The following is a 26924-nucleotide window of genomic DNA, read 5'->3' as shown; positions in this document are numbered from 1 at the left end:
AGCGCAGTAAATACCAAAATTGTGCACAGTATTCAGACTCCTAGTACCAAGTACTACACAGAAGTTCACAGAAGTGAAAATTGTGAAGAAAGCAGAATCTGGCTAAAACCAATGGGTGTGTCTCAGTTACGTTTGATTCTATTAAATTATAGACAGTGGCTATCCTGAGGCTGCCATTAAGCTAATCGGAGTGTCTGAGTAGTACCTGGAGTAAGGTACTGTCTAAAAGCTGCTTCCTCTGCTCAGTTTTCTCTAGGATGCTTGTCCAACGTTGGTTAAGGTTTTCCAGCTTGCTCTGCAGGCCACATGCCTCCTCTCCTGCACTGGACTCAATCAAATCTCTGCCTGCTTTGTTAACTGCCTCCACTGTCGTCTTATGGGCCAATACATCGTTATGCAGCACCTGTTGTTTAACAATGACATTTATATTGTAGATCACAAACAATTTATTTAAAATAAAAGGCAGATTTCATGGCACAAAATAGTGATAATCTTAGCAAATCCATAATGATAAACATTTGTTGTCTGGTGGCTGTGTGGTAATTTCATGTTACATAAATATAACCATAGACTACATTACATTTTAAATACATATAAATATAAATGTTATATTTCGAATGGACTTACATGGTGTTTGGCTAGCTCTATCTCAATAGATTTGGGGTCGCCACTGGTTTTCTTCTGTCCACTAAGCAGCTCTTCTGTATTAGTCAGCCAGGCCAAAAGCTCATCCAGGGCATGCTGGAACTGCCCTAAAGCCAGCAAGGCTCCCTCTAGCTTGTGCTGTAAAATATATGAGACATCCATGATCAGTAAAGATCCAGAGTGTGAGTGAAAGCCAATGTTGAGAAGCATAAATACCTTTTTATTTATGTAAGAGAAGCCTTACCTGTCTGTTGATGACCTTGTCGTCAAGGTTCTCCCAAAGCATTTTGAGTTCATTCATAGGCTCCTGAATGGCAATGCGGTCTTCTTCATCCAGTACTTTTTTCAGCAGCAGTCCTGCCTGGTGATTCAGCCTCTCCATTTCAATCTGAAGCTGGTAAGCCTCACCTTTAAACTCCTGTGGAAATACAAACATTGAGGAAAATGCGATGCATGTTCAACATCTCTTCACTGAATAGTCCATAAAAATATGGCCATGCCAGCAGCGCAACAATAAAGAGAGGGTTTAGGTTTGTTCAACTCTCACTAGACAATACATCTTTGAACTACTTCTAGGAGAGCATGACAGTCGACTGTATAAACACAGCTGGTATTTGGCCTGTATGCTCACTGCATTATCAAACAAAAAAATAAAGACAATCCATGGGTGGGTGTGATCACGGACACGTGTTTACATGCTTTGTCTGTATAAACCACACATGACCAATAATACTAGGCCGGTGTGTTGAGGGTTTAACGTCCATATATTCATGGTAAAATCCATATAACATGGTAAAGGAATACCTTGAGTTCCTCAATCTGCTGTTTCACAGTTTCCAGGTCTGTGCCGACAGGTGACATGGAATCCAGTTTACTCGCCAAAATATCCACCCAGTCAAACATGCCCTGTAGCGAAAGAATGAAATGTTAATGACGTGTATTACCACAATGCAAACTCAGGTTGCAATATATCCTCAGTTCAGAAGCTACAATAATGGAGCGTGGGAAAACTGAATTGAGCCTTAACCTCTGTGAGTCTGCAGTACAATATGTAATGCTTTCCTATGTCATGTCAGCTTTTTTACTCAAAACAGCTTTTGAGTAAATACTAGTTAAATTCAAACAGGGGTTCTGAAACTCCTTTAAACTAAATCAATTGCCTTAAGTAAGAAACCTTTGTAATAAATAGGAAAATGTATTACTTAAAGTTTGTTGCATTTTTTGTATTTCTTTATTGTTTATTTATTCTAATAGGTTTTACTTTAACATTTTACTTCGATGCTTGTGGAAAAAGCTTACAGAGAAATTGTGTGGCACACTGTACCTGAAGACCATCCTGGAACTGTACAGCAGCTTGCATGGCCTCCTCAAGTCTGTCCACTCGTTCTTTCCATGTCTTATTCAGAGTTTCCCATGCCATGTTCACCTAGCAAGCAGAGCGGATGAACACGCTTTCTAAGCAGTGAGAACTTCACTCAAAATTAACAAATATGACAAAATTCATAATTAAAAATATCCTAATAATAGGCCATGGTAATTTATTATGTAGTATTACTGAATATGAATGTGATGTGCTGAAACACAGATGTGTTTCAGTGAATGTGCTGAAACACAGACACATTGACACAACCTTTCTGAATTTGTATGCTTCTTTATATAGTTTTACTGATGTTACCTCATCAATGCTCTTTTTAATCACAGGTTTGTCTGGTTCTCCACAGGCTGTCATCAGCTCTGCCCCGAGATTCTGGACCACATTCAGTTCATCCTGAAGACCGTCAATCTCCTCTCGGTAACCCTTTAGTCAGTAAAGTTCACCATGAGAAATCATAAACAGACTACTTCCTTTTAAATATAAACACACGCATACTTTGTTCCTTAACAGCCAATGGATGCTCCATTAAACCAGGACAATCGATACTGAATTTCAATCGATATATTTCCATCTCACTAGTATAGATTCTTTCTTTTCATCAGACACTGAACCAAGTAATAGAATTATCACATTTAATAACTGTTTGACCTTTAGAATGAATGCTTTTAATCTAAGCTGTACATTTTATTGAACAAGATGTAAATGCTCATTGACCTCTACAGACTCCTGTTGCTGTTTAACAACAGAGGGGTCGACTCCAGGTTCTTCCAGGTCTTTGAGCAAGTCCTGTGTGTCTTTGATCGTAATGATGAGAGCACAGTGATCACACCAGAACTTCTCAGCCAGGTCCATCACATCCAGAAGTTTAGCCTCCCTCTCCTCCAGCAGAGCATGGATGTCACTCCACACGAACACCATCTGATCCAGTTTGTCTTGTACCGCTTTGAATAAACAAATGCTTACCTTTAGATGACTGCAGATTGTTACTGTTGTTGTTTTATATTTTAAAGCTAAATGCTTACCTTTGGCTGACAGGTCCTTGTCTGCGCCCTCTGAGCGAGTGATCATTTCCTCCCCTCTCTGCTTCAAAGTTTCATAAGATGGTTGCAGCTTCTCCAAGTCCATATTCACTGCTTTGTTCTCAGAAATCTGCTCACGAATCTTTTCCACTTCCACAGAGATGGAGGGTGGCTGACGCAAACGCTCCGCTATACGATTCAGAGACTCCAACATGGGGTCAATCTTATCATGGAACTAGGAGAAAAAAATGGCAACATTAAAAGAGCAAACTTCCAAACACCAGTTAGAATATACTATTGCTGAAGCCATAAGCAGTAGGGTAATCACATAGTGGTTAAGTCTTTCAACAGAACCAATCAAGAAACCTTTCACTACAGCAGGTAATCACTTGTAGGCATGTTAAACATCAATTCGGAAGGAAGTTTCTTAGTGGAAATTGTATCAGGCCTCAAATTTCCTCCTGGCCATATCAGTGAGGTCATGACTGATATATCCTTTGTTGCTAAAAAAAAAAGACAGGCTACATAGTGTTTAAAGATTTACTTCTATCAAAGGGTTCACATTGCACGCTTCATTAACAAGCTGTCACCTTTGATTTTGGACATGAAAGAACTTTGGAACTTGGAGACATTCTGACAAAAGCAAACAGAAATTGAGGCATTTAACTCATTAAAATAGGCGTTCTCAATTTTCCAGAGCTCCACATTGAGAACATGGCATTAATCTACCTATACTGTATGTATAATCAAATAATGCTGCTTGTCATATGGCTGACTTAAATAAAGCTGGGCACCACATGTAAGAAAATGAAAAAAAAAAGTGTCAATTACAAGGAGTCCTAGATTGTTGTTTTAGTAATGAAGCTACAAAGAAAGCAGTAGTAAAGACTCAACACAAACCTGTGTAGACTGAGAGATGGCCTCATCAAGGGCAGCAGCTCGATGCTTCACATCTGCTTTAAGCTGTGCATACAACTTGTCTATGACCTGGAATTTCTCCCTGATGGGCTCACCCTCCAGTGGACTGATCTCGACCAGCTGAGGACCTGTTTTGTTCATCTTGTCTATGTGAGGCTTATGCTCTGCAATCAGTTCCCTCAGTTGCTAAAAGCAATAAATAAATAAATAAATATGTGTATACAATTTCTAAAGAGATTTTGGGGCTGAGTTTTTTATTTTATAGAAACAAAAATGGTATATTGGTCTCAGCTATTAAACATCTAAGTAATAATTATGGCACAGGATACTGAAAAGCCTACTGATGTCAGGTCTAATCTGAAACCACCTTTAAAAAGACCTTTCTTCATCGTGTTATTCTTAACATGAACTGAAAATTATTTGTGTACAATTTAAAAATAAACAATAAAACTATAAGGATTTAACTTAATATCTTGAGGTCTTCAGAAATTTCTTACACGCAGTTCCTCCTGTTGCTGTCTGAGAGTCTCGTACTCAATGGCAGGTGAAGGGAGCTGGGTGAAGTTGGCCCGTGTCTCCTGCAGCCATGGCCACAGCTCCTCATAGGTCTCCCAGAACTGGCAAGCCAGGGAATGCACTCTCTCCAGCTGCAGACAGCGTTCTGAGTTCAACTGACTCACAGAGTTGTATTTCTCCACGAGGGCCTGGATCTTAGCCTGCAAAAGACATTCGTCACATACCCAAAAAAGGAGTTTGTACACTATGCTTGTATTTATTGACATTGATTTTTTTTACCTTCAGAGACAGTTTCTCAGTCTCATCTTTGCTGTTCATTATTGCCTCTCCCGTCTTAGTGAGATCATCCACAGCATCTTTATGTCTCATAATGTCCATGGAGAAGCCCTTGAACACAGAGAGCACTTTTGTTGATGGTATGTGCCTCACGTACACAAATTTGCTGTTTATGATGAATACACCTCTAATGACCCAAAGGCATCAGACTGACCTTTTGAGCCTGCAGCTGAGCTGCAGTCTTTTCTACCTCCAGCTTGATGTCCCCTAGAGACGACAACTTCTTTTCTGCTTCAGTCAGCCAGGCTAATTCAGTGTCTGCAGCCTGCTCAAACTGAACAGCAGAACCCAAAAGCATTAAACACGATTATAAAAATGATGCAGAAATAATCACTGGGCGTCTTCATGGAATTTTTACTGTAAAAATGCACATCACATATTTGAAAATGACTGGACAGAGTAATTGTAGTGTAGCGGCCAGAAGCTTTTAATGGGCAGTCATTGATTTTCTTAATTGCTGTTCTTGTGGCAAATCCAACAGGCATCTAGTAATCTGCTGGACATGGTCTATTTTGTTAGAATTTACATTTTTGCAGCACTTTACCTGCTGTGATTTTAAAATGGCAGCTCCAGTCTGGTCCACATGCTGAGAGATGGCATCACTTGCTGACCTGTAGCGCTCATTGTCCTCTGTGATCAGTTTGTCAAGCCCCTCTCGGGCACGCCATGGAACCAGTTCTAGAAGAGCACTGCTAACTTCATTCAGTGTATCTACTAATGACTTGTGTGCTTGAACCTCCTTCAGTAATGCCTGGGTATGAAAGACAGTAAATATAAATGTTCTACGTGTCTGTAATGTATACTTGTACTGATTCACACTCAAATGCATTCAGATTGAATCTAATCTAGCCTTCCTTCCTCTTTAGCAAGAGTACTCACTTTCTGCCTCTCTTGCACCTGAGTGAGTTGCTCTCCCACTGGTTCCTGAGCTCCAAACGTGGCCAATTCAGACTCCACTTTCTCCAACCAGATGTGCAGATCCTCGTGCGTGTGTTGTACCTTGTTGGCCAGAGACAGAGCCTTGTCCAGGGTCTTCATTACATCACTACTCATTGTGCTTATGTCAGCATATCTTGTCTTTATTCCATCCAGTTTGCCCTGAATGACAACAACTTCATCACCTGCAATAAAGGGAAGGGCTTTGAAAATGGCTTCTTTATTTATTTATTTATTTATTTTTATTATTAGTATAATTATTGTGTTAACCTTTACATAATGTATGGTTAATTACTTTGGTGGAAAGGGCTATAAAGGGGGGAAAAGCCATAACTGAAACTGTATCAAACTTTTTGTTAATGCTTTGAAAAAGTTTATAAATAAATGTTTAAAAAAAAAAAAAAGAAAGAAAATGTTTTCTTGAATTATGTATATATCAGAAGCAAAATGTTTCTGTACAAGCTTCTTTACAGCTTCAAAGCCCTGGCACTAGAGACTTCTTCCAAAGATACATGTTTACTCACAGAATTCAGCTAAATAAAAATCTCTCTAAACAAACATCTCATTATAGAAAACAATTTTAAAGCAATTTATTTGGAGCGTCTGCTATGAACAGTCCTGTATGTTATGAAAAGCAGGTACTTATAAAGCTGTGCACTTATTAAAAAAAATAAAATAAAAAAAAAACACTTTCTGACCATTCAGAATCATTGTGATCTAATTAATGAACAAATACTCTTTTGATAGTTTGGAATAAACAAATAAATAAAGCCTTGCCTGTGGTCTGTTTGAGCAGCTCAAGTCCATTCTGTAAGGCCTGTTCAACATGCTGCCTCCTTAACTCAATATCTTCATGAAGTGCCTAAACATAGAACATGTGAATTAACCCTAATCACAAATTACAAAATGACCACACATGACTTAACTAAACACATAAATCATATTAATGGAGCCAGTAAAGTAAAGTATAAATTAAAGGTGAAAAAAATGAAGACTGAAGAGGAGGAGGTCTGTTCTACCAGCTGGTCAGCATGCTGTTTTGCCAGTATAGCCGGTGCATAATCCTGGACAGAGATGTGGTTCAATCTGCCATGTATTTCATCCAGCCAGTTCATGAGTGCTACTTCGTCCTCTCCAAACAGCCGTGCGTTAGCCAGGGCCCGCTGTAGCAGCTCAGCCTTCATGCGGCAGCGTTCCTGCAACTCGATGTAGCTGCCCTGAGTGCTGTCCAGTTTAGCCTGGATGAGCTCTTTATCATCCACACAGCTGAGTGACCGCAGAGCCTGACCAAGACTTATTGCCTGGTACAAGCTCTTGCTGTGCCCTATAATCTCCTCCTCTAAAGCCTGATTAGAACAAATGGCAAATGGAGTAGATGGGGCGAAACGTATGGGTAGAGGGATGACGATCCCAACATAAAGAGAATGAGAAAAATCAAGAGAAAATAAACATAAATACAATCAAACACAGAACACAAAGTGATAAAAGAACAAATGTAACAATAGCATAAAGCTACTACAAAAGAATCAAACCAGATGGGTCTTTAAAATAAAAATTCTACTCATAACAGGCATGAAAGGATCTCACTTATGCACATACCTTATGTTGGGAGATCTGCTCTTCAAGCTTAGAGGTCTGGGTGCCGATGGGCTCGGACGTGGTCAGGCATTTCTCTGTAGCAGTTAGCCACTCTGTTAGTGGCTCTAAGGTCTCATGGAACTGTTGAGCCACACCCAAGATGCTCTCACACTGTTTGCGTCTACCAGGAAAAAACACATTATGCCAACATACATAATCAGCCATTAACGGTAAATGTAGAAATATAAATTACACCATCACAACATGCTGTTTATTATGGTATTGCGTTATACAGCCACAACAGAACACACTGCACATGCCATATCTAGATAACCACGTGCCATGGTTTGGACATAATTCTTTCTATATAGTTTGAAAGTCCAGTTTAGTTATACTCTAGAAAAAAGAAAATAGTTCCATCAGTATATACATTTAATTCAAGTACCCTGAGCAGTCAGGTTATTTTTTTATTAAATAAAAGGGATGGGCTCTTCACTGACTGATTTCCTGAGGTCAGCATATTAAATCGTAATTTTTACCTGGTCTCAGCTTTCTTTAGCAGAGCATCCCATCTCTTCCCCAGGCTATCAATCTCCTTTCCAATCTTCTCCTTATCTACAGAGTCTGCCATCTCTAGCACTTTCCCCCCTTCCTTCTTAATAAGCTCCACTGTGGGTCTGCGATCATCTAGCAGCTTCTGTAAGAGCTGAGTGAACCAGAGAAAAACAAACATATGGGATACAAGGAAAACAATATGCATGATGGAGCTAGAAAATGCAGAAGCTCCAAATCTCAATAAAGTCTAGCATTATATGAGGAAATTTGCTAAACAAAAATTTATTTGAGGGCAGTCACAAGAGCTCATTCAAAACTCTATTTAGAGAGACAAAATTTGGAAGAACTATTAAGCCCTTACCCTCTGTTCTTGTATTTGTGCTTTGACCACTTTAAACTCTGCTGACGGAGGCTTCTGACTAGCCACCAGTTCTTCTGTGTCTTTAAGCCAGCTGAACAGGGACTCAAGAGCATCCTGAAACCTTCCACAGTGCAGCAAAGCTTCATGAAGCTGAGCTGAACGCTCTGCTACCTGAGAGCAATGGCGACACAACAACTCAGATATTACAACATTGCAAAAGACATCACTACAAGATTTTTATGACATTTTTCAATTGCTGTTTGAGCCCTAATTTCTATAAACCTTTTTATTCAGGGTGTTCCATCTCATATTGATATCCTCCAGGTCACGTTCAAGGGCTGTAGTGTTGGTCCCTTTGGAAGCATTCTGAATAAGGCCCTGGCCTATGCAGTTCACCTCTTGCAATTGTGTTTGCAGTGAGTCAATCGTCTCCTTCTGGAAAACCTGAAATCAGCAGAAAAGCGTAGAATGACAAAGGTTTAGTGGAAACAGTGATGCAAATCTCATTAAGACACATAGCTTAAAGTGACACAGTAATTTATTATGGCTCCCTGATTAGTTACTGATTAAAGCCATTCTGAAGACTTGTTTAAACAAAAAATAAATACAGGTTTGGGACATTTATTTATCTAGCACATAGAGTCCCAAGAAAGAATACCATCCAAGCACCCACTAGCAGCTGCTAACAAAGCTTTGTTTGAACTCTCAGGCTTTTGGTCACTTAGCCATTGTTCTCAGTATATTATAATCAACACTCCGGTTTATGAAATATGAAAGACCGGCTTGGTTTAGAAAGATGCATATTCATATACATTCAGTCACCAATTTATAGTATACACCTACTTTGCATCAAGACTCATTGGATATTTTATCCCTTACCATGTGAGTCACTTTGTAGGCATACAATCTGTTGCTCAAACATGAACCGACTATTGCTTGTCCACAGGAACCAAAAGGAACCACCAATGACCTTACGCCACGGGATAGAGGCGAATTTATGAATGGGTTTATAGGCATCTGTCAGGGTCTGTATACCTATGAACAGTCCTAACATGGTAGGCACACATAAAAGGGTCTGTATGACCTTAAATTAAGTCTGTATTCTTCCAGAGCTAAGCAGAGTTCTACTCTTCCATTCTACCGTATCACAGGTGGTACAAAGAAATTTCCACTTGCATGCTATGCCACTGACAAACGCATCTTTCTGGAAGACCAACTACTGGCTCCAGTAGCACACACACTCCTCTTGCAGATCTAATTTACCACTGCAAATTCATGTCCATAAATTCCTGCTATTACTGTTACCTTTTTTTACTGTTGATATTATAGTTACTGTACCACGTACTGGTACTGTGCTGATTTTGATTCTGTTTTAGCTAAAAGTTTAATACTTTTTTATTTATTGTTGAATGTTGTTTACTGAATGTTGCTGAAGAACACCAAGTCAAATAATCTTTTTCCGAATCATACTGGCTATTTAAAGAGATTCTGGTTGCAATGGAAGTGTCGAATGAGTGCATGTTAATACAGAACCTGTTTCCAGAACTCAGAAAGTATGCAAGAAAATATGTGCATACACCGACAGCATAATACAAGGCTGAAAATGCAGAAATTCTTTACAGAGTAAACCACTATTGGAGTCCCTGCTACTTTATAGTGTAACTGAATGGTGTTTACTTTTGCTCATTCCATTTATGGCAAGAGTCTCCACCACTGAACATAGCAAACAGTCTAAAACAAGTCTCTGTCTAGGAGCTGAAGTCAATGCAGATCTGTGTAGGATCAGAGAAGAGGGGTCACTGACATATTACTCGCACCAAACATCATTTATCCAGCTCATGATAAGATAAAGCAAGAGCAGTACTATCTAACTTCCCAGGAATCCTAAATCATGTAACTTACCAAAAAAGACAAGGTCTTTTGTTTTGTTTAAAAAAAAAAAAAAAGGTTCATTTATATATACCTGTGAGGACTGCATGTCCGTGAGATCCACCTGTGAACATGCTGCTAAGGATGTTAACAAGTTCTCTAACTCCTCGTCTCCCATGTAATTCATAGTCGGTTTTATTCCATTGGTGAGAGCTGCCTCCCTTTCCACAGACAATAAAAACTCTTCTAAATCGGCCATTTTGGACTCTGTTGCTCTTTGTTCATTTTCGTAACATTCAACATCTTTAGTGACATGTTTCTCTGCAGGCATCCAGCAATGTGAGACTTGTTCTGGCTGCGTCACAACCACACTTAGCAGTTCGCAATCCTCCTGAGATGTGTCCTCAGAAAGCTCAGCTGTGGGCAGTTCATCGTATCCTGAGAGTGTCCTGGTCTGGCTGTTATAAGTAGAGTTTAGTATTCTATTTGTAATCCTGCTTTGTAATTCTGGGTAAGGATCACTAAAAACGGTGCATTCTTTGTCACCGATATCTATGGTACATGTGTCTTCTTTACAGTGCTGGTCCGCAAGCCTTGTAGAGTCTGTGTAACACACTGTTGTTGGTACCAAACTTCTGACAGGTGAAAATGGAAACTCCTCTTGCCCTGAACTGACAGACTGACCTGGTTTCAGCTCATCAGATAAGTGAACAGCATCAGTGGAAGAGAGGCTCCTGGTACCTGGACCTGGTCTCATCACGGCTCGCTGCTTCCTCCGTTCTTGCTCTGTAGTGGGGCTGCACAGGCCAGAATCATCCTCTGAAGTTAAAGAATTGGTCATGCTCCTACCCCCGCCCACTCGCACCAGGGCTTGCCGGTCTGGTCCATAAGCACATAATGTTCCATACTCGCTGATGTTGGCCGGCCCAAAGTTTTTCCAAGAACGGTGGGGTTGTGGAGCCTTTCTCTTCTCACCCTGTACCCTACCGAGAATGGTACCAGTTCCCCGAACAATGTCTCCGTTGAGCTTATACCCATCAAATACGTGCTCATCCAGTCGTGTTACTTCCCTGCTGTGCAAATCAAAGGTGCTAGAGGTGGCCGGGACACTATTTCCACAAAGCGTGGTCATGTCCAAAGTGCGGTGGCTGTAAGGCAGAGTGCCAATGAAGTGCCGGGAGGCCAGACTCCCTTTCGAACCAGAGTCGATTTGCTCATTCAGACGCACAGTGTCATAAATGGACCTCTGGGGAACATAACAGTCATCAATGTTCAGGTCCTCTTCTTCTGGTTTCCCCACACATGAGGGATTTTGCTGTAGACAGTCAGGTCTGCTAAGAGGTTTGCCCATTCTGATGACATTTAACACTTAAAACTATCCAGTAAATTTAAAAATGAGGTATTTCTTCAGTGCAAAAATCCTGTCAGCTTAAAGCAAAAAAGTCTATATAATCTGTGTGCATCTTGAGCGAACGCCCAACACGGATAATAAATATAAATAATGTTTGATAGCATTAAGTAGCATTTCATGAATATATATGTAGAACTTTACAAAATTTATAAAATTATAATTTTCAATAAAAAAACAAGTCAACAATCTAAATGAATTTTAGTTGTTGAGAACTGGATATTTTCAACAATAAAGGACTCTTTTATTAATGCTATCTTTTTTCTTTTTTGAGAATATCCTATTTCATGCAGTCAACACCATTCGTTTCCATATCTCCTCACTGTCACAACTTGCCCATTGTTGCTTGTTTCCTCAGTCCTAAGTTCCGTCACAAAATCCATAGAGGAAGAAATACTTGTATTTCCATGCTCTCCTGAGTGGTCACACGTACAAAAATATCTCCATTTGAAGGTGACATCCTGCTACAAATCCTCTAATTTGTAACAAAGCGGCAGGGCTGCAGGATAAACACAAAGCTGCTCCTGCCTCTCTTGTGGTCCACCCGGCAATGACATACACCCTTCTGGCAATGAGCTCAAGGCCCCGCCCCCTCCTTATTATTCTGGCAACATCTGCCACGGCTCCATTTGTCCTGAGAGCACATGTTGATTGGTAGATGCTTGACCCTATTTAAATTCTCCCCCCCTCAGTCTCTGTGGCATGGACCATTTGACTTTACTTCTTAGTCATCTTCAGCTCTGAGAATATCTTTCCCTCCCTCCTTTAGTAAGGGAGAAAATGAGCTTTAAAAGTGAACAGCTCCTTCCTGCATGACATCACACAGGGAAGAAACAGATACTCACTCTCTCCTACTTTCTTCTCTTTCTCTGGAATGATCACGCAATAAGCCATCTACGCATCTGTATATTGTCTTAATTACTCTGGAATGTTTAAGGCGGTATTGGTCCTAGGTTACAATACTACAAACTTAGCCAAGTGCTTGCTTTCTTAGCCAACAAGCAGGCACTAAACTAAAATGATAACTAAACTAAAATGATATATAAAGAAAATATATTTTATCTTCTATTGATGTGAACTCCAGAGAAGTGAGAGTTCAAAAAAGGTCTGCTATTCTTGTGTGGAGCTGGCAATGAATAGGTGGTTAAAATGATCCGTGGGATTTACAGTAAGGATGAATCACACATACCTTTGCCATAATCCAGGCACTGAACTTAAAAAAGTGGCACATTTGTCATGGCACAGGCTCACTTGCTTACTGTAAAAACAGATTCAACTAATAGAATTTAAAAGTGTAATTATGTCTTTATAGATAAGACTTTGTTACTGTTACAACTCAAATAGCTCATAGTAAACATATCAGCAAGAAAGTGAACTATTGTGATTTGATATTACAGGCATGGAAAAATTTAGCTTTAACTGGTTATTGAGAGAATGCATGCCAAAGCACAAAGAGGACAGGAAAGGGAAAAAAAATCCTCTGTCAACAGTGTCTTTCACGGCTCACACAAACAATAGGTCCAGTTAATGAAACACACAACTATTTTTTATGAGAACAAAGTACGTCCTGAACACTTGCTTTAGAGCTCTCAGTTTAGTTCATGAATATTGGGTGTTCCTCAAACTCCACACTGCTGGGACAAGTGAAAGGGGATCGCTATAAAATTCCAAGGTCATGATCAGACAACAATGTGCAAATAGGCTTGTTGTACTGGTGCAAGGGGCTCATGTTTCCTCTTGGGGGTTTTCACAAAGTCGGGATGATGACTAAACTCAAATCTCACTTCAAAAGGCTTTTTTTCTCCTTCCAGTCATCACCTATATTGTTAGATTCTAGCACGATTCTGAGAGAAATACCTTTAGGTTCAGGTTAGATACTGAGGTCATGGACAAGTAGTGGAAAACTACTACAGGTTCTCCCCAGTACAAACTCAACAAACTGTCTTCTTTAAACAGAGCACATACTATCACACACTGTAGGAACAATAAACAATATAAAAAGATGGAGAAAGAATTGTAAAAAGATTGTTATTGTAAAAAAGAATGAAAAGCCACTGAATGAGATTCAATAAATTCACTGAATAGCCAGATCAAGCAATAAGCATGAGCTGAATCCATTAGAATTGCTCATTGTGTTTACTTCACAGGGGAATTCTGCTGCAACTCATTCTGTACTAATGACAGTCTGAATAGTCCGAGCAGCCGGCAAAAAAATGCCAACTCTTGCACTGTCTTTTTAGTGATTTATTGATCCGGTTAATTTCTGACTTAAATGACTGGGTCACTGAGAACAATAATGATATTGACCCAGCAGCTGAGGTAGCAGCGTGGAGCCCCAAGATACACAGATGCAAGACAAAAGAAAGGCAGCATGAGTCTCCAATGATCAGCTGCAGCTGATAACTGAAACACAAATGCTCCTTTCACACAAATTACATATTTTATTGTCTATATTTGTGCTTTACATGCATTGTTTAAATTATGAATTCGTTACTTCAAAAGAAAACATATATTAATAGGTTTTATACTGCATTCTGAAATATAAGGTACTGCAGATTTACTGCAAAGGAGTTTAAATCTCACATCCCTTGAACATACCAGACATCAAGAAATTCCTCTAACACCAGCAGAATATGTTTGATGTTTGGGGCCATGAAATATAGCTTTCAATCCTGCCAGGAAACCACATGGTCTATACAGATAAAGAAGGGACGTCTAAGCAGACGCTGAAGTTGTATACTGCTAAAGTTGCCAATAATCTCTCTCTTACCATGAAGCTATTCTAAAGGAATTTGAAATAATGAAGCCTACAGTATATGATTCATTTTAATCTGAATTGACCAAATAAAAAATATATAAGTTATGAGGATAATGTCAAAATACAATCTTAAGAATGGTTCTAAATGTTAAACATGATAAAGATTTAGATAAAATGAAATGAAATCTTTTCATTTTAAGCAATGGACTGTTGGCAGAGACAGAATGAAACAGGAGCACACTGGGTCACTACTACACCCAGACCCACATCGACTCCCTGCTGGCTGAATGTTCTCCAACAACAAAGAGCCAATGGGCAGGGACTCTTTTGTTACCAGCAGATGCTCACTGACGAACTGAAAGGGGCATCTCATAGCATAAACTAGCATGTGGCCACAATATGTCACACTACTGAGGTTGTCTATTAAGAGTGTAACATTCAAGATTTGCTTTCGTTTCTTACTTCTTACAAATAATCTGGAAGATATGAAGAACATTTGAAAAAAGCTTTAAGCTATGGCCTCAGCAGAAGTGTATTAATTAGCTGAGAAAACCCATCTGGAAAATTTTGTTTTATTTCATTCTTGTCTTGAAAGCTTGTTTGTGTTTGAATGCGTCAGTCATTTGATAGCGACTCTATACCACTGTATATTCTTAGGGTGGAGCTTCATGAACATGGGTTAGCTTAGAGAAATGGAATGGTATGATCAATATTTAGGTATTCACACACTTTTGGCCATATAATGTATACAAAATAGAAGCAGATACAGCTCATTACAAAACTGATGCAGGGAAAAGTCTAGCCCAACCACTGGACTTATTATAATCCTGTACAGTGTCCTTTGAATAAACGACCACACAGAACATATAGCATGCCCTAACATGTTGCACATGTTTATGCCTGATATAGTATTTCATCAAAAACAAAAAGACAGAGGCTGTTCTTATATATAACGTTTTTGAAGCCATATCATTATTCTTTTAGGATAAATAAGGCTCACACGAGAACAAAAGAATTGTGTGTACATATAGTCAGCCATCTTGAACATAATGACTCTATTAATAGATGAGAAGCAAATTTGGTTTTCTCTCACAACAAAAGCAAACAGACCAACATACATCTTACCTTAAAAGCCTCCAGCTGCTGGTTAATAAAATCTGTCTCCATTCCAACTGGTCCTTGGGATTCTTCTTGCTCTTCTGCACCAGCCACTTGAGTTGTAAAAGTGTCCAGCTTGTGATAAAACTCCTGCAAATGTCTCAGTGTTTCCTCAACCTGCTCTTTCCTCCCAATGGCCCGGTCCATCAATTTGCCACTTTGCTTGCTCAGGGCCTCCAAGTCTCTCTTCAGACCCAGTAGATCTGGTGAGACCTCTGACTCAAGCATCTTCTTGCAGTTTTCTCTGGCACAAGCTGTATTGTTGATCAGATCCTGGAGTTTTGTCACAAAGTTTTGGATAGTTCCTTCTTGGTCTTGTAGAGTTTTCAGGTCTCTGGCTACTGGGCCCATACTATCCAATTCATCATCCAGGTCTGCAAAGGTGGTGAACATCTCTCGAATGTTGTCCTGAAATTGTCCAATGCCCTGCAGTTTGTTCTCCAATGTGTTGCATTTGTCTTCAATTGCTTTACTGATGGAGCTGTGCTCTTTCTCCAACGTGTCTGCCTGAAGGAGGAGATCTACCACCCCTTCAACTTCTGGTACATCCACAATTAAACTTTGAGCTATGCTTTTAAGGTTCTCTATCTGGTTCTGGACACCCTCTAGGTTTTTCTGCTGAGCCTTCATGTTGGTTAGGTTCTTGTTACTATAACCTTGTTCACCAAGACCAGAGTGATATTCTAGTTGCTTTCTGGCACCCTCCATTTGGTCTGAAATTTCTTTGTCTGTGTCACTGAACTCTTTCAACTTCTGTGAGAGCTTCTCAAGAGTTTCTTTCTTTAGCTGCAACCCTTCAATCAACTTATCCATGTTGTTCCCAATAATAATCTTCTCTTCCTGCAAATCATCAACATCTGCTGTGGCCACTTCTAGAAGGCTGTCAGCAGCTACATTCAGCAGCTCCATCTGACCACGATGTTTGTCCACATCCCGCTGGATGGCCTTTACCTGTGAGAGGGAGTTTTCTACTTCTACAGGATCTACACTGAACTTTGCCTTGTTGCTCCTGTCTTCACACTCCTGCAGCCAAGTTCCCAAGCTCTCTGCATGTTCCTTGTATTTTTTGGCTCTCTCAATAGCAACATTGAGCTTTTCTGCTCTCTCCATGGCACCCCGCTTTACTTTCTCCCAGTTGGACCTAAGGGCTGAGAGCTGTCCTTGGAGGGCCAACTTTTCCTCTCCCTCCGTGTTCTGTAGGAGAGCCTCTGCTTCCCGCATAATGTTGTTGTATTGTTCCTCTTGTTCACTCAGTGCACTCTGGATAGCAATGTGCTCCCTTAGACTTTGTAACAGAGTCTCCTCCTTGGCTGAAACTGACTGAGGCTTAGCCTGCTCCTTAAACATTTGCTCTATCCAGCCCTGGAAGTCTTTCGATGTTCGATGGAATTCTTGAGAGCTTGCAAAGGTGGAGGTGAGATGTTGAATCCGCTTGCCTGAAAAAATAATTAGACCACAAGATTAGATAAGCAAAGGTAATTCTGATCTATTCCAAAACTCGACTGTACCAGACTTTAACGGGTTACAAATGTGAGGTCTCTTAATGTGATCGTGAGACAGTAAAGGGAGCTTTTGAGCAAATGAACACAAACAGACATGATGTGTAAAAGTCTGAGTAGTCATTGTAAATGTAAACAATTACACATTTCCACACATTATTCATAATACACTGGCCAGTGTATGTAACCCAACAAACCTGCTTTGTCTTCAAGGATCTTAAAGGGCTTGGAGATGCTTTCCAGCTGTGCTGTGAGGTTGGCTCGGAGATACTCCTCAGTAACTAGAGCTGAAAGTTCAGAGCACAGACTTTCTGCCTCCTTTAGCCTCTTCTTCTCTTCGCATAGCTTAGCCAGGACAGCATTAGTGGCTTCTAGCTGCTTCTTGACAGCATCAGGCTGTGTGCTGAGGGTCTGCTGGCCATTTAGCTGAAGCTCCAGATCTGCTGCACTCTCCCCTAGCTGCCGCAGAAGATCCTGGAACTGAGTGGTCTTACCCACAGCTTGCTGAATGAGGGCATCGCGGTCAGACAGCTGACTTGTCAGAGCCTGCCACTTCTGGGTGATGGCATCCAGCTGTTTCTTTACCTTCTCTCCAGTAGGGTCTTGATTTCCTGATGCAGAACTGATAACCATGGCGGCTTCGTTCAGCTGCTCGTACTGAGGTTTGCGGCCTTCGAACTCTTTCAGAAGAATCTAGGATTCAGTTAGAAATATTGTTCACTATGTTCAGGTTCAATTCATAGTTCAATTAAACTGGTTTTGTCTTTTCAAATATGTAAAATTGCCTGCTATATATTTTAGGATACTTAAGTACAGCCCTGCCAAGATTTATAAAAAATGTCTCATCATCTGTTTTATTCTGTTGAAAATGAAGCCCCTCTTGTATTGTTAAGTGCTAAATCGCGGCACGAGGTTAAAATGCACAAAGGTTGGCAAGGTCAGTACGTATTATACACTATTTATCGAATGCAGTAGCTTTCTTCTAACTGTATTTCTGCTGTAGTACCCTTACCTGGACCTGCTGCTTCTGCATGTTTAGCATATTGGGGTCCATAGATAAAGGGCCCAGAACACTCATCATCAGATCTTTCTCCAGAAGCCATTGAGAGAGCTGAGGTTGGTTAGTCTGGAAGAGCTCCAGCATGCGGGATGACTCCTCCAGATGCTGTTTCCTGTTCTCCACAGATCCCTTGACCTCCTCCCATCCTGCATCTGTAAAATGGAGCACAGCACTGGCGGCATCACTCAGAATGTCTTACATGGGAGTATTGCAACTAAGAGCTTTTACATGAAGGAACAGAAGACTCATGGAATGAAGATTTGCACCTGGTCAACACTAGGGTTTTGAAAGTTGGATTAGAATGGAATAGATTTCATTTTAAATGAAGATTTCACAGTATGCATATACCTATCTGTTTCAGCATGTTCTTCCATTTTTCTGCCTCAGGTGAATCAGGGCTTTCCTCTATCAGGTGGAGTAACGTCTTCCTCAGCTCTTGGTACTGTTGCTGTTTCTGGAGCATATTTTCCTCATAAGCCTAAAAAATATCAATTAAACTTTAGTACTTAATACATACTTAAACATCATTTGAATGCGTTTATGTGAAAACAGCTATACGTAATTTAGTGAAAGTAAATTGTAAGTGTACTTACTTTCTGCCGTTCGATTTGAATTTTCATTGTATCTTTGCCTGCTGGCTCAGAGTTCCAAGATACAGCTGTTTTCTTCATGTTCTCCAGCCACTGCAGTGTTGACTGAGCCTCATTCTGGACCCCTTGGACCTTTAGCAACAGCCCACTCAGCTCTGAAGACCTGGTCTTCAGCAGCTCCCCAAGGCTGCTATAATCTTCATTGATGCTGGACATGTTCTGCTCCACCAGAATCAGCTCTATAAACAGCACAGAAACAATTCATCTGCCCTATCAAATATGTCAAATAAACAACATTTGGTTTGCCTCTTAGAATCGAAATATATACAAACTGCGTGACCACCAACAGATTTGTATTATTATTTGAGAATTTGTGCAGAAATTGTATTATATGCAATTTTAGGTTTTCAGACAAGGAATACAACATTAAAAAAAAACTGAACTTTACCATTGTTCGTCAGATATGAAGCTCCTGGACCTGAGCCATTACTGACTGCTGAACCTAGGCAGTAAAAGAAATTTCATCACATTTCATTTATTTAAGATCATACTGGAAACACTGCCTTGGACAGAGAGGCACAATAAGTGTGCTCATAAATTCCTAAAAATAATATCTGGGAATACCTGGTTTATGATGCATTCTGGCTTTGGCTGGTGATGTCAAAACACTGATTAGGGTACACAGTGCAGACCCTTTGCTATTTATGTCTTGGACAGCAGGAGCTTTAGCAGTCCATTCTTCTAGCAAGCCCTGTAGAGAGAGAAATCTGGCTTGTAAAGCAGTGTAAACAGCAAGAATGCAAAAAATGCATCTTGTTAACTTTCCCTAAATTAATAGGAGAGAGTTCATTTTAATGTTATCAAGAAAGAGGAGGCTATTCAATATGCTTTCTGACAACTTATAAAAAGCAGTTGTTTTATATTGTTGTTTTAATGCAGCTCAAATATTTCATCTTATTTGTGCACAATTTGTACAAATATACATGATGTAAATTTGATCTGGGGAATTATTTCTAGGACTGTTAACAGGTAACACTGGCAACGATACATACGCATCAATTCTAGCAAAGTGTATCAGTCTAATTGTGCTGCTTGGAAACGTGTTTCAAGACAACATGAAAATGGTTTATTACGAGCAGTTGCACAACTAATAACAGTCAATAAGAATTTTATTAACACATAATTAAGCCCATGTTACAATTCAGTAGCAATATTACTGTATTGTAGGACATGGGGTATTTGTTGCGGACAGATGGTCAAGGTCAATTTTTTCGCTATGCAGCTGCAATGTTCATGGAAAATAAGAGTGACCGTATATTGGGACATAATTCATAAGATAATTAACATCCAAGCATTAGGAAAGAATAGAAAACGAGGGGAATATTTTCCGAGCTGCGTCTGGTTCTTCTCTCTTATTAGATTATGTTGCTGTTGCTCTGCACCCACTCGTCCACCATTTCTTTCTCTCCCACACCAGGCTGCATTCAGGTAATGGCCAAATTAAAAGCAAGGCAAGTCTGTATATGCTGCTATATTTTATGATGAATGCAAAAGGTTCTTTTTCTATAAATATAAGCAAATACAAACCACTAAAACCCTGACGAGCACTAAGCAAAGCCCAATTTTTACAAGATGTGGTAAACATGTCACATCATGCCGTATCCACCACTATTACATGTTAATTAACGTGACCTTTCTTTTCCCCAAGAGCGTCATATCTGCCTGCCTGCTCCTGTCTTTGCCTCAGACTAAAAGCACCCTTTCCCACGACTTTTATGGGGTCCCATGGGATCCCAGTTCCAATTCCCACCTCTACTACATTGTTTTCTCTAAACAGAAATAAATGCTCTTTATTTATTTATTTTTTAACGCAAGCAAACTGTCACCTGTGTGGGAAAGAGTGAAGAGGTTACACTTACATTGACTTTCTTCACGTCATTTCCCAGGCCCTGTTCACTACAGTTGGGCTGAACCAAAGGCACTTGTTCTTTTGTCTCCTCCAGCCACTTCATCAGCACCCCTGCAGCTACTTTGAACTCACCCAGCTGGTCCTGGCAAGACAATACTTCCTCCTCTCTGTAATATACAACATCCACACACATACTGTTACGTTCTCATGACACAGCAGTATGCCCACTAATGAGGCCAACCATGCAGGTGGCATTCATTATATTTTCTGCCATTACATTGGAATGAATCTTGTATTCATTCTCACACAATAAAAAAAACACAGATCAGACGTCAAAGTTAATTCTTACACAGAAGGACACTCACTTCTCTTTAACAGTATCCTTAAAGGTATTAAATGTGTTAGACAGGTTTGCCATCTTGCCCTGAATTAGCGCTGTGCTTCCCTCTGGGCCAGAGTTAGAAAGCTCCTTCGCTAACAAGTTCAGTGTTTCCATGTCCTTCACGTGTTCAGCCAACTCTACATTTATATCCTACAAAAAGAAATTTGGAATATTTTAAAAACAATTAAACTACACATTAATTAAATTGTCTTAATCTGAAAGGGTCCATTATAGAGAATATTCCTTAAGTACGTAGCTTGGGGATTACCTGCACCAGCTGAGAGAGCTCATTTACATTTTTCCCAGGTCCATCAGTCTCATAGAGAGCATGTGAATGTTTCAGCACAAACCCCTGGACCTTCTCAGATGTCTTCTCAAACTGTTCTACCTTGTCCTTTAACTGCTCCATTTGTGAGATTTTCTGCTTGTGCTTCTCACAGGCATTATCAAAGCGTTGGGTCAGTCCTTCCATCTTTGTCTGGAGAGCAGCGGCTGCTGCTGGCTCTGCAGTTTCAACAAACTTCTTCACTTTGGCCTTCATAGTGGAGATACTGCTCTGCCTGCTAGACATGTCCTGCTCCAGAGCCTGTGCATTAAAAATTGTGGTCACGTGATGATCTCTTTCTTTCTTGTCTACACAGGCAATCATGCTGCTGTTCATACAAGAGGCGATTTTTTTTTTTCTTAATTTCAGGATTTAATTTTCTTTTTAACATATGTATGTTTTTATGTAAATTCTGATATGCATTACTAATGAGATGTTAAATTCTCTTTAGGGTTATCATTGAGGTTGCATAAACTATAATTCAACTAGTTTGATTAATCCATTTGCTAATGGCTGTTGTGTGGACCAGTTTGTGCAGAGGGAAAATTCAGACAACAGAAATTATTTTTTAACAACTACTATAATAAATCTGTAATAAAAATGTCATAAGAACATTTTATTGGTGAGGAAAAGCAACATACTGCCTCTTTGCTGAGTGCATCTGCAATAGCAGCTGAGTCTAGGGGCACTTTTAATCCCTCCCCAACATTTTCCTCCACCCTCTTCATCCAGTTCATCATCTCATCCAGACCATCCTGTACACTGAGCGAGCGTGTTAACGTCACCTGCAGCTTCTCATTCCGGTCACTCACTGACTTGGACAAGTTATCGTACCTTTCCACAATGTCATCTAAAAACAGTTTAGAGACAGTTCAAGCATGGATAACACAAACCATTTCAGTCATGAGCACTGTAATAGCCTGTAAAACTGCAACAGCGTAATTGTACAATATTATAATATTGTATTTTGAAAGCTATTTAAGTTGAAATATTTTTATTGGACAGAGTTTTACTTTAAAGGTTATAATAGTACTTGAGATTTGAGAAAGTATGACCCACCGACTGCTTCCTGAAGCTCATCCTTGTTGTTTAGTAGATCTCCCTCTGCTGTGATAAGGGCATCTGCTGTTTTGCGTAGTGTCTCAAGAGCCACCTGATGGCCTGTGGTCTGCCCTTGAAGAGCCTGAGACAGACAAGAAAATCCCTAATCATCATCAGAATATTTGTAATGTAAGATAAAATAATTCACAAATGAATTAATTGGACAAGGTTGAGTAATCAGTCAACCGAAGCCTTAAAAATGGTTCATAAAAAAGTTAAAACATCTTGATATCACTTTACCATCATATTAATTGCAAGCATACAGTATGAGCATAGAGCATTAATACAGGTAACCTGTGTTGGAGCAAGCTGGCTAATTTACAAAAATCACTAGTCTCTGCTCGTTTGACAGAAGCTTTAAGTGGTTTGTATGGGTCATGCTGTTGTGTGTTTATTTAAAAATAACGTGTACATGTTTATAGTGTGTCTGCTCAGCAGTGTGATGATCTTGCAGCCTGCTTGGGACTATGAGCAAATTGTGAAGAGTGAGTGTGAGAGCAGCATTTCCATTCTGTGTTGTCTGTTCTAGATGTAAATGTTTTGACGTCAGTAACATAGCTGTGAATGATGACAACAGTGTGTGTCTCTTTCTCATGCCTTAGTCTCTTCCAGTTGTCTCTGGAGTATTTGGGGGTCTGCAGCAATAGGTTCAGACTGCTGCCTTCTCGCATCTGCCTCAGAACTATTGAGCCATGACAACAGGCAACTTGCAGCATCTTCGTATTTCTTGTACTTCTCTACAACATCTTTGAGATTGTTTCCAAGCTGGTTGCACTGAAACAAAGAAGAGTTCGTTATAAGTACACGATATGCATGTGCTCAAGTCTTAACATTTAAGATCTCTCTAATGATGTATCTCTGTCTCACGGTGTTTTGTCCTATTATTTTTATAGGCACTGCCATATTTATAAAGTTCTAGTTTCATTTGTAATTCTCCTATAATGCAAATAATGATTTGGTTTCTATATTTCTATTAGAATATCTCCTTAATATTATATTTGAGAATCTGAGTTATATTTTGATCATAAGAATTTCTTGGTCACAAAAAAATGTGATGTGTGCATTAGTGAAACATTTTGGTAATTTTTAAGTTTTTTTTGTGTTCTTCAAATAACAAAGGTTCAATTTACTTCACTTATTTTATTCAGAGATGAAGCTAAATAACAATAAAGACGTGTTTCATAAACATTACCAATAATGCTAGATTGTATAATAAGATAGAGATTTATTGGGTTAATATCCTGAGGTATATGCTCCGGATGATACGCAGGGTCTATCGTTTATTTGCATAGAAATGCTGCCATCTGTTGGTCGTCAAAAAAGGAAAGCACCATGCTTTTCATACAAGCAAAGTTAAAGTGAATTACTTGGGTGTGCATGGCTTTGTATCGAGTAGCAGTAGAGTCCAGCTTCTCCTTCACAGCAGCACATGTTCCTGAAGTGTCCACATCAAGCAATCCCTGCTTACGCTCTTTACGGCTGCAGGCCTTGGCCACATCCAGCACTTTCTGTCCTGAGATGGTAATGAAACGCAAGTCCCCCTTGTGGGAGATCACATCCTCATAAAAGCATTTCTGCTTCTCAAGCTTCTCTTGCAGAACAGCCAAGTGGCCAGTGGGGGCTCCCAGCTCTGCCAGCTGCTCCTGTGCCTGCTGTAGCCACACTCCAAACTCTTCATAGTCACCTTCGAACTTGTGCAGCTCCTCCTGAACACTTTGTATCTGTTTCATCTGCTGCTCAGCCTGGGTGAGAGAGACTTCATAGCACTCTCTCAGCTCTTGGATGCTCTTCTGGAGCTGCTCTTTTTCTGATGGAGAGAGGACATCTGCCTGCTTGTCCAGCAGAGCCTGGGCAGACTGGGTGGCAATAATTAAGTCTTGCTGCTGGGAGAGGATCTCTTGGTGGTGAGCCTGCAAAAAGGATGTTTTAACGTTATGTATTTGATTGCAAACTTTACTGCTCACTAAAACATGACAAATCAACTGGAATATTCTACTTACCTTAAGCCTCTCATATTGCTGATCCATATCCAATTCTTTATTGTCTTCACCTGACCACTGTGAGGTGTTATCTGTGGCGTCCAGTGCGTTTCCATTAGGGTCATCTTCCACTCCTGTTATTTTTCCTTCAACTGGCATGTTTCCGTTCTCTTTCGCCATCTCTGTTTCTTTCCCGATGTTGGATACCCAGTCTAAGAGAACCTCTATTTTGTTTTTGGTCTCTTCAAGTTGTTCCACAGCTGCAACCTAAACACACATATTTTTCAGAACACTTAAAAAAAGCAAGAATTGTCAGCGCTGAAAGCGGTAGCAGTAGAAAATGTCCAACCTTTTCCGTCTCCTGTTTAATAACAGTCGTCACAACTTTCTCCAGTTCTTTCCTGGTTTCCTCTGCTCTCTGGTTAAGCATATTGGATTTGCACTTCACCTCTTCTAGCTTGAGTTCAATAGCAGCCACCTGCTCAGGTGTCAGTTTGCTCCGGTTCTCCTCTAGGAACTTCTTAGTGCTACTGATGACTTCATTCAAGGCATTTACATTCACCTGGATGTCTTTCTGCAAAGCCTGATAAAACAGTGGAGAGAGAACAGCAGGCATGTATTTAGTACCAATCATACAAAAGAAGATACATATTTACAGTTTTTATATATATATATATATATATATATATATATATATATATATATATATATATATATATATATATATATATATGTGTGTGTGTGTGTGTGTGTGTGTTCTCAGCCTTGTACTGTATGCATGTGTATACCTGGTTCTCTTGTTGGTGCTGCTGGATGTCTCCCACACTCTTTGCACTGCTGGATTGCTGCTGGTGGCCGATGAGACGGTTCTCGGTCTGAGTTAGGTCATCACACAGCTCCTGAAGTTTGGCTACAAACTCCTTCTGCTTCTCAACAGCATTCTGACATAAATGACAACTTGAGTTAAAATAAAATGAAAATTGTCTCGATTTAAAACACTTCGACATTCCAAAAAGTGAACATGACCGAGTATGCTGTAAACATGCTAGCTATTAACAAGATTAGGGTTTTGGGTTTTGACCAAATAAGTGACAAAATGTACACAAAAGTGGTCTTGGTTGTGTTAGGATTGACTTGCTGGAAAGCATTCCAAAGAAGATGCACAATAAAAAGCTTTGGTCCTCTGGAGTAAGTGCTGAACGCTTTCTTGAAGCCTGCAAAATGTGAACATGATCAAAAAATACTTGTATTATGTGGTCATGCAATGTTATTGCTGTGTTGTTAGGGAGATCATGCAACCATGACATTAGAGCATTTCCTACCAACAGCATAATGACATATTGATTCAATCAGAAAATGCATCCAGTCCAAATCAGCTCAACAAATTTCAATGAACTCCAAGAGGATTTGGAGTCATTCAGACCTGCTGTCGAATCTCATCCTCACAGATCTCCAAATGGAGGTCCAGTGCGTGCCTCTGAGTAAACACTCGCTCCATCAGTTCTTTAAAGGCTCTCTGTGTGGCACTGAGACATTTCAGCATCTGTCTGTTCTGGGCTGGGTTTAGGAACTGTGCATGCTCGGATATGAAGTTCTGGACATCAAAAGCTGTATCTTCTAGATTCTGTCGAGTACCGGATAGGTTCTTCTCTAGATCCTGAAAATAAATTAAAAAATCTTGAAAGATTGACTTAAATTCCAGTATACTTTACATTGCATTAATCTTTTTTTCAAGAAATGTTGATGAATAAATAAAACTGGATTTTTTTTTTTAAGAATCATACCTTGTTTTGTTGAATCCTATATTTAACTGTCTCAAAGTCATCTGTGGTTATGATGTCAAGCTTACACACTATTTCATGATTATCTTGTATACAAGATGAAAGCTTTTCAAGGGAGCTAAGAAGGTCTTGAAAGGTACACTCCAAATTTCCCTGAAAAACATTCAGACATGGACCAGATGTGTCCTAGGAATAAGTCTTTTGTCAACAATGTGCAACTATTCTAATCCTAAATTAGTAAAGGAATATGGTCTATTCTCAGATACTGACCTTGGCTGCATCGATGGCCTGGAGAATTGTGTTATGTCTCTCAGATGATAAATGGCAAACATCTGTGAAAGTGGCTTTCAAATCGACAAAAACTGCAGCTAAATCCTGCTGGACTTGTGTGGGGATGAGCTCATCAGCAGAATTTAAAAGCTGCTCCGCTACCTTCAAATCTGAGGTCAAACTGGCAGGAAATGCAGCAAGCTGTGCAACCAAAGACTAGAAATGTTTGTACAAAAAAGTTTGTTATCAGACATTATACACACAGAAACAAAATGATAAATGGAGATGGCTGAAAATGTATCTAGCTAGTAAAGCAGATGTACAAAATCAGAAGAAAACAAGCTAGAAAAAGGATTTAAGTATATGAAGCAATAAGAAAAATGAAACTTAGCAATGATAAACGAACCTGAGCTGCTTCCAGTTGTTCTTGTAAACCTTCAATGTGAACAGCTAAAGAGCTCTGAGTTAAAAAATCATTCCTGATGTCTTCAAGTGTGTCATAGTGATCCTGGAGTTTACCAACACACTCTAAGTAATGCTGAGTGGAACATTCCTGCAACATATACCAAAATAATGATTAGGTGCTAATTTATATT

General features: G+C 39.7%; 1 protein-coding gene across 12 annotated transcripts in view; it reads right to left on the bottom strand.

Annotated features, from left to right (window-relative positions):
* Positions 1-26924, bottom strand: part of dst (dystonin) — a 116752-nt gene that overhangs the window by 16139 nt on the left and 73689 nt on the right. For 11 of the 12 annotated variants that reach the window (XM_060871887.1, XM_060871875.1, XM_060871878.1 and 8 more), the window contains 41 exons: positions 26735-26881; positions 26329-26544; positions 26062-26211; positions 25701-25934; positions 25066-25218; positions 24627-24860; positions 24299-24544; positions 23666-24208; positions 22896-23072; positions 22257-22380; positions 21839-22047; positions 21141-21458; positions 20856-21022; positions 20501-20657; positions 19206-19332; positions 19030-19083; positions 18585-18820; positions 18340-18469; positions 17944-18143; positions 17129-17624; positions 15400-16868; positions 8522-8683; positions 8240-8410; positions 7863-8029; positions 7345-7504; positions 6765-7091; positions 6523-6607; positions 5689-5930; positions 5354-5560; positions 4964-5083; positions 4753-4860; positions 4455-4673; positions 3940-4143; positions 3043-3274; positions 2735-2961; positions 2321-2443; positions 1970-2071; positions 1450-1551; positions 890-1063; positions 628-783; positions 206-403 (listed from right to left, as the gene is read on the bottom strand). In XM_060871887.1, the coding sequence (XP_060727870.1) occupies positions 206-403; positions 628-783; positions 890-1063; positions 1450-1551; positions 1970-2071; positions 2321-2443; positions 2735-2961; positions 3043-3274; positions 3940-4143; positions 4455-4673; positions 4753-4860; positions 4964-5083; positions 5354-5560; positions 5689-5930; positions 6523-6607; positions 6765-7091; positions 7345-7504; positions 7863-8029; positions 8240-8410; positions 8522-8683; positions 15400-16868; positions 17129-17624; positions 17944-18143; positions 18340-18469; positions 18585-18820; positions 19030-19083; positions 19206-19332; positions 20501-20657; positions 20856-21022; positions 21141-21458; positions 21839-22047; positions 22257-22380; positions 22896-23072; positions 23666-24208; positions 24299-24544; positions 24627-24860; positions 25066-25218; positions 25701-25934; positions 26062-26211; positions 26329-26544; positions 26735-26881 (9273 nt within the window). The remainder of the gene's footprint in view (positions 1-205; positions 404-627; positions 784-889; positions 1064-1449; positions 1552-1969; positions 2072-2320; positions 2444-2734; positions 2962-3042; positions 3275-3939; positions 4144-4454; positions 4674-4752; positions 4861-4963; positions 5084-5353; positions 5561-5688; positions 5931-6522; positions 6608-6764; positions 7092-7344; positions 7505-7862; positions 8030-8239; positions 8411-8521; positions 8684-15399; positions 16869-17128; positions 17625-17943; positions 18144-18339; positions 18470-18584; positions 18821-19029; positions 19084-19205; positions 19333-20500; positions 20658-20855; positions 21023-21140; positions 21459-21838; positions 22048-22256; positions 22381-22895; positions 23073-23665; positions 24209-24298; positions 24545-24626; positions 24861-25065; positions 25219-25700; positions 25935-26061; positions 26212-26328; positions 26545-26734; positions 26882-26924) is intronic. The other variant, XM_060871886.1, reaches the window with a different exon arrangement.

Source organism: Tachysurus vachellii, chromosome 6 (genome assembly GCF_030014155.1).
Source record: "Tachysurus vachellii isolate PV-2020 chromosome 6, HZAU_Pvac_v1, whole genome shotgun sequence".
Classification (NCBI taxonomy): domain Eukaryota; kingdom Metazoa; phylum Chordata; class Actinopteri; order Siluriformes; family Bagridae; genus Tachysurus; species Tachysurus vachellii.
Note: the sequence above shows the minus strand (reverse complement) of the source record. Positions and strands in the feature narration are given on the sequence as shown.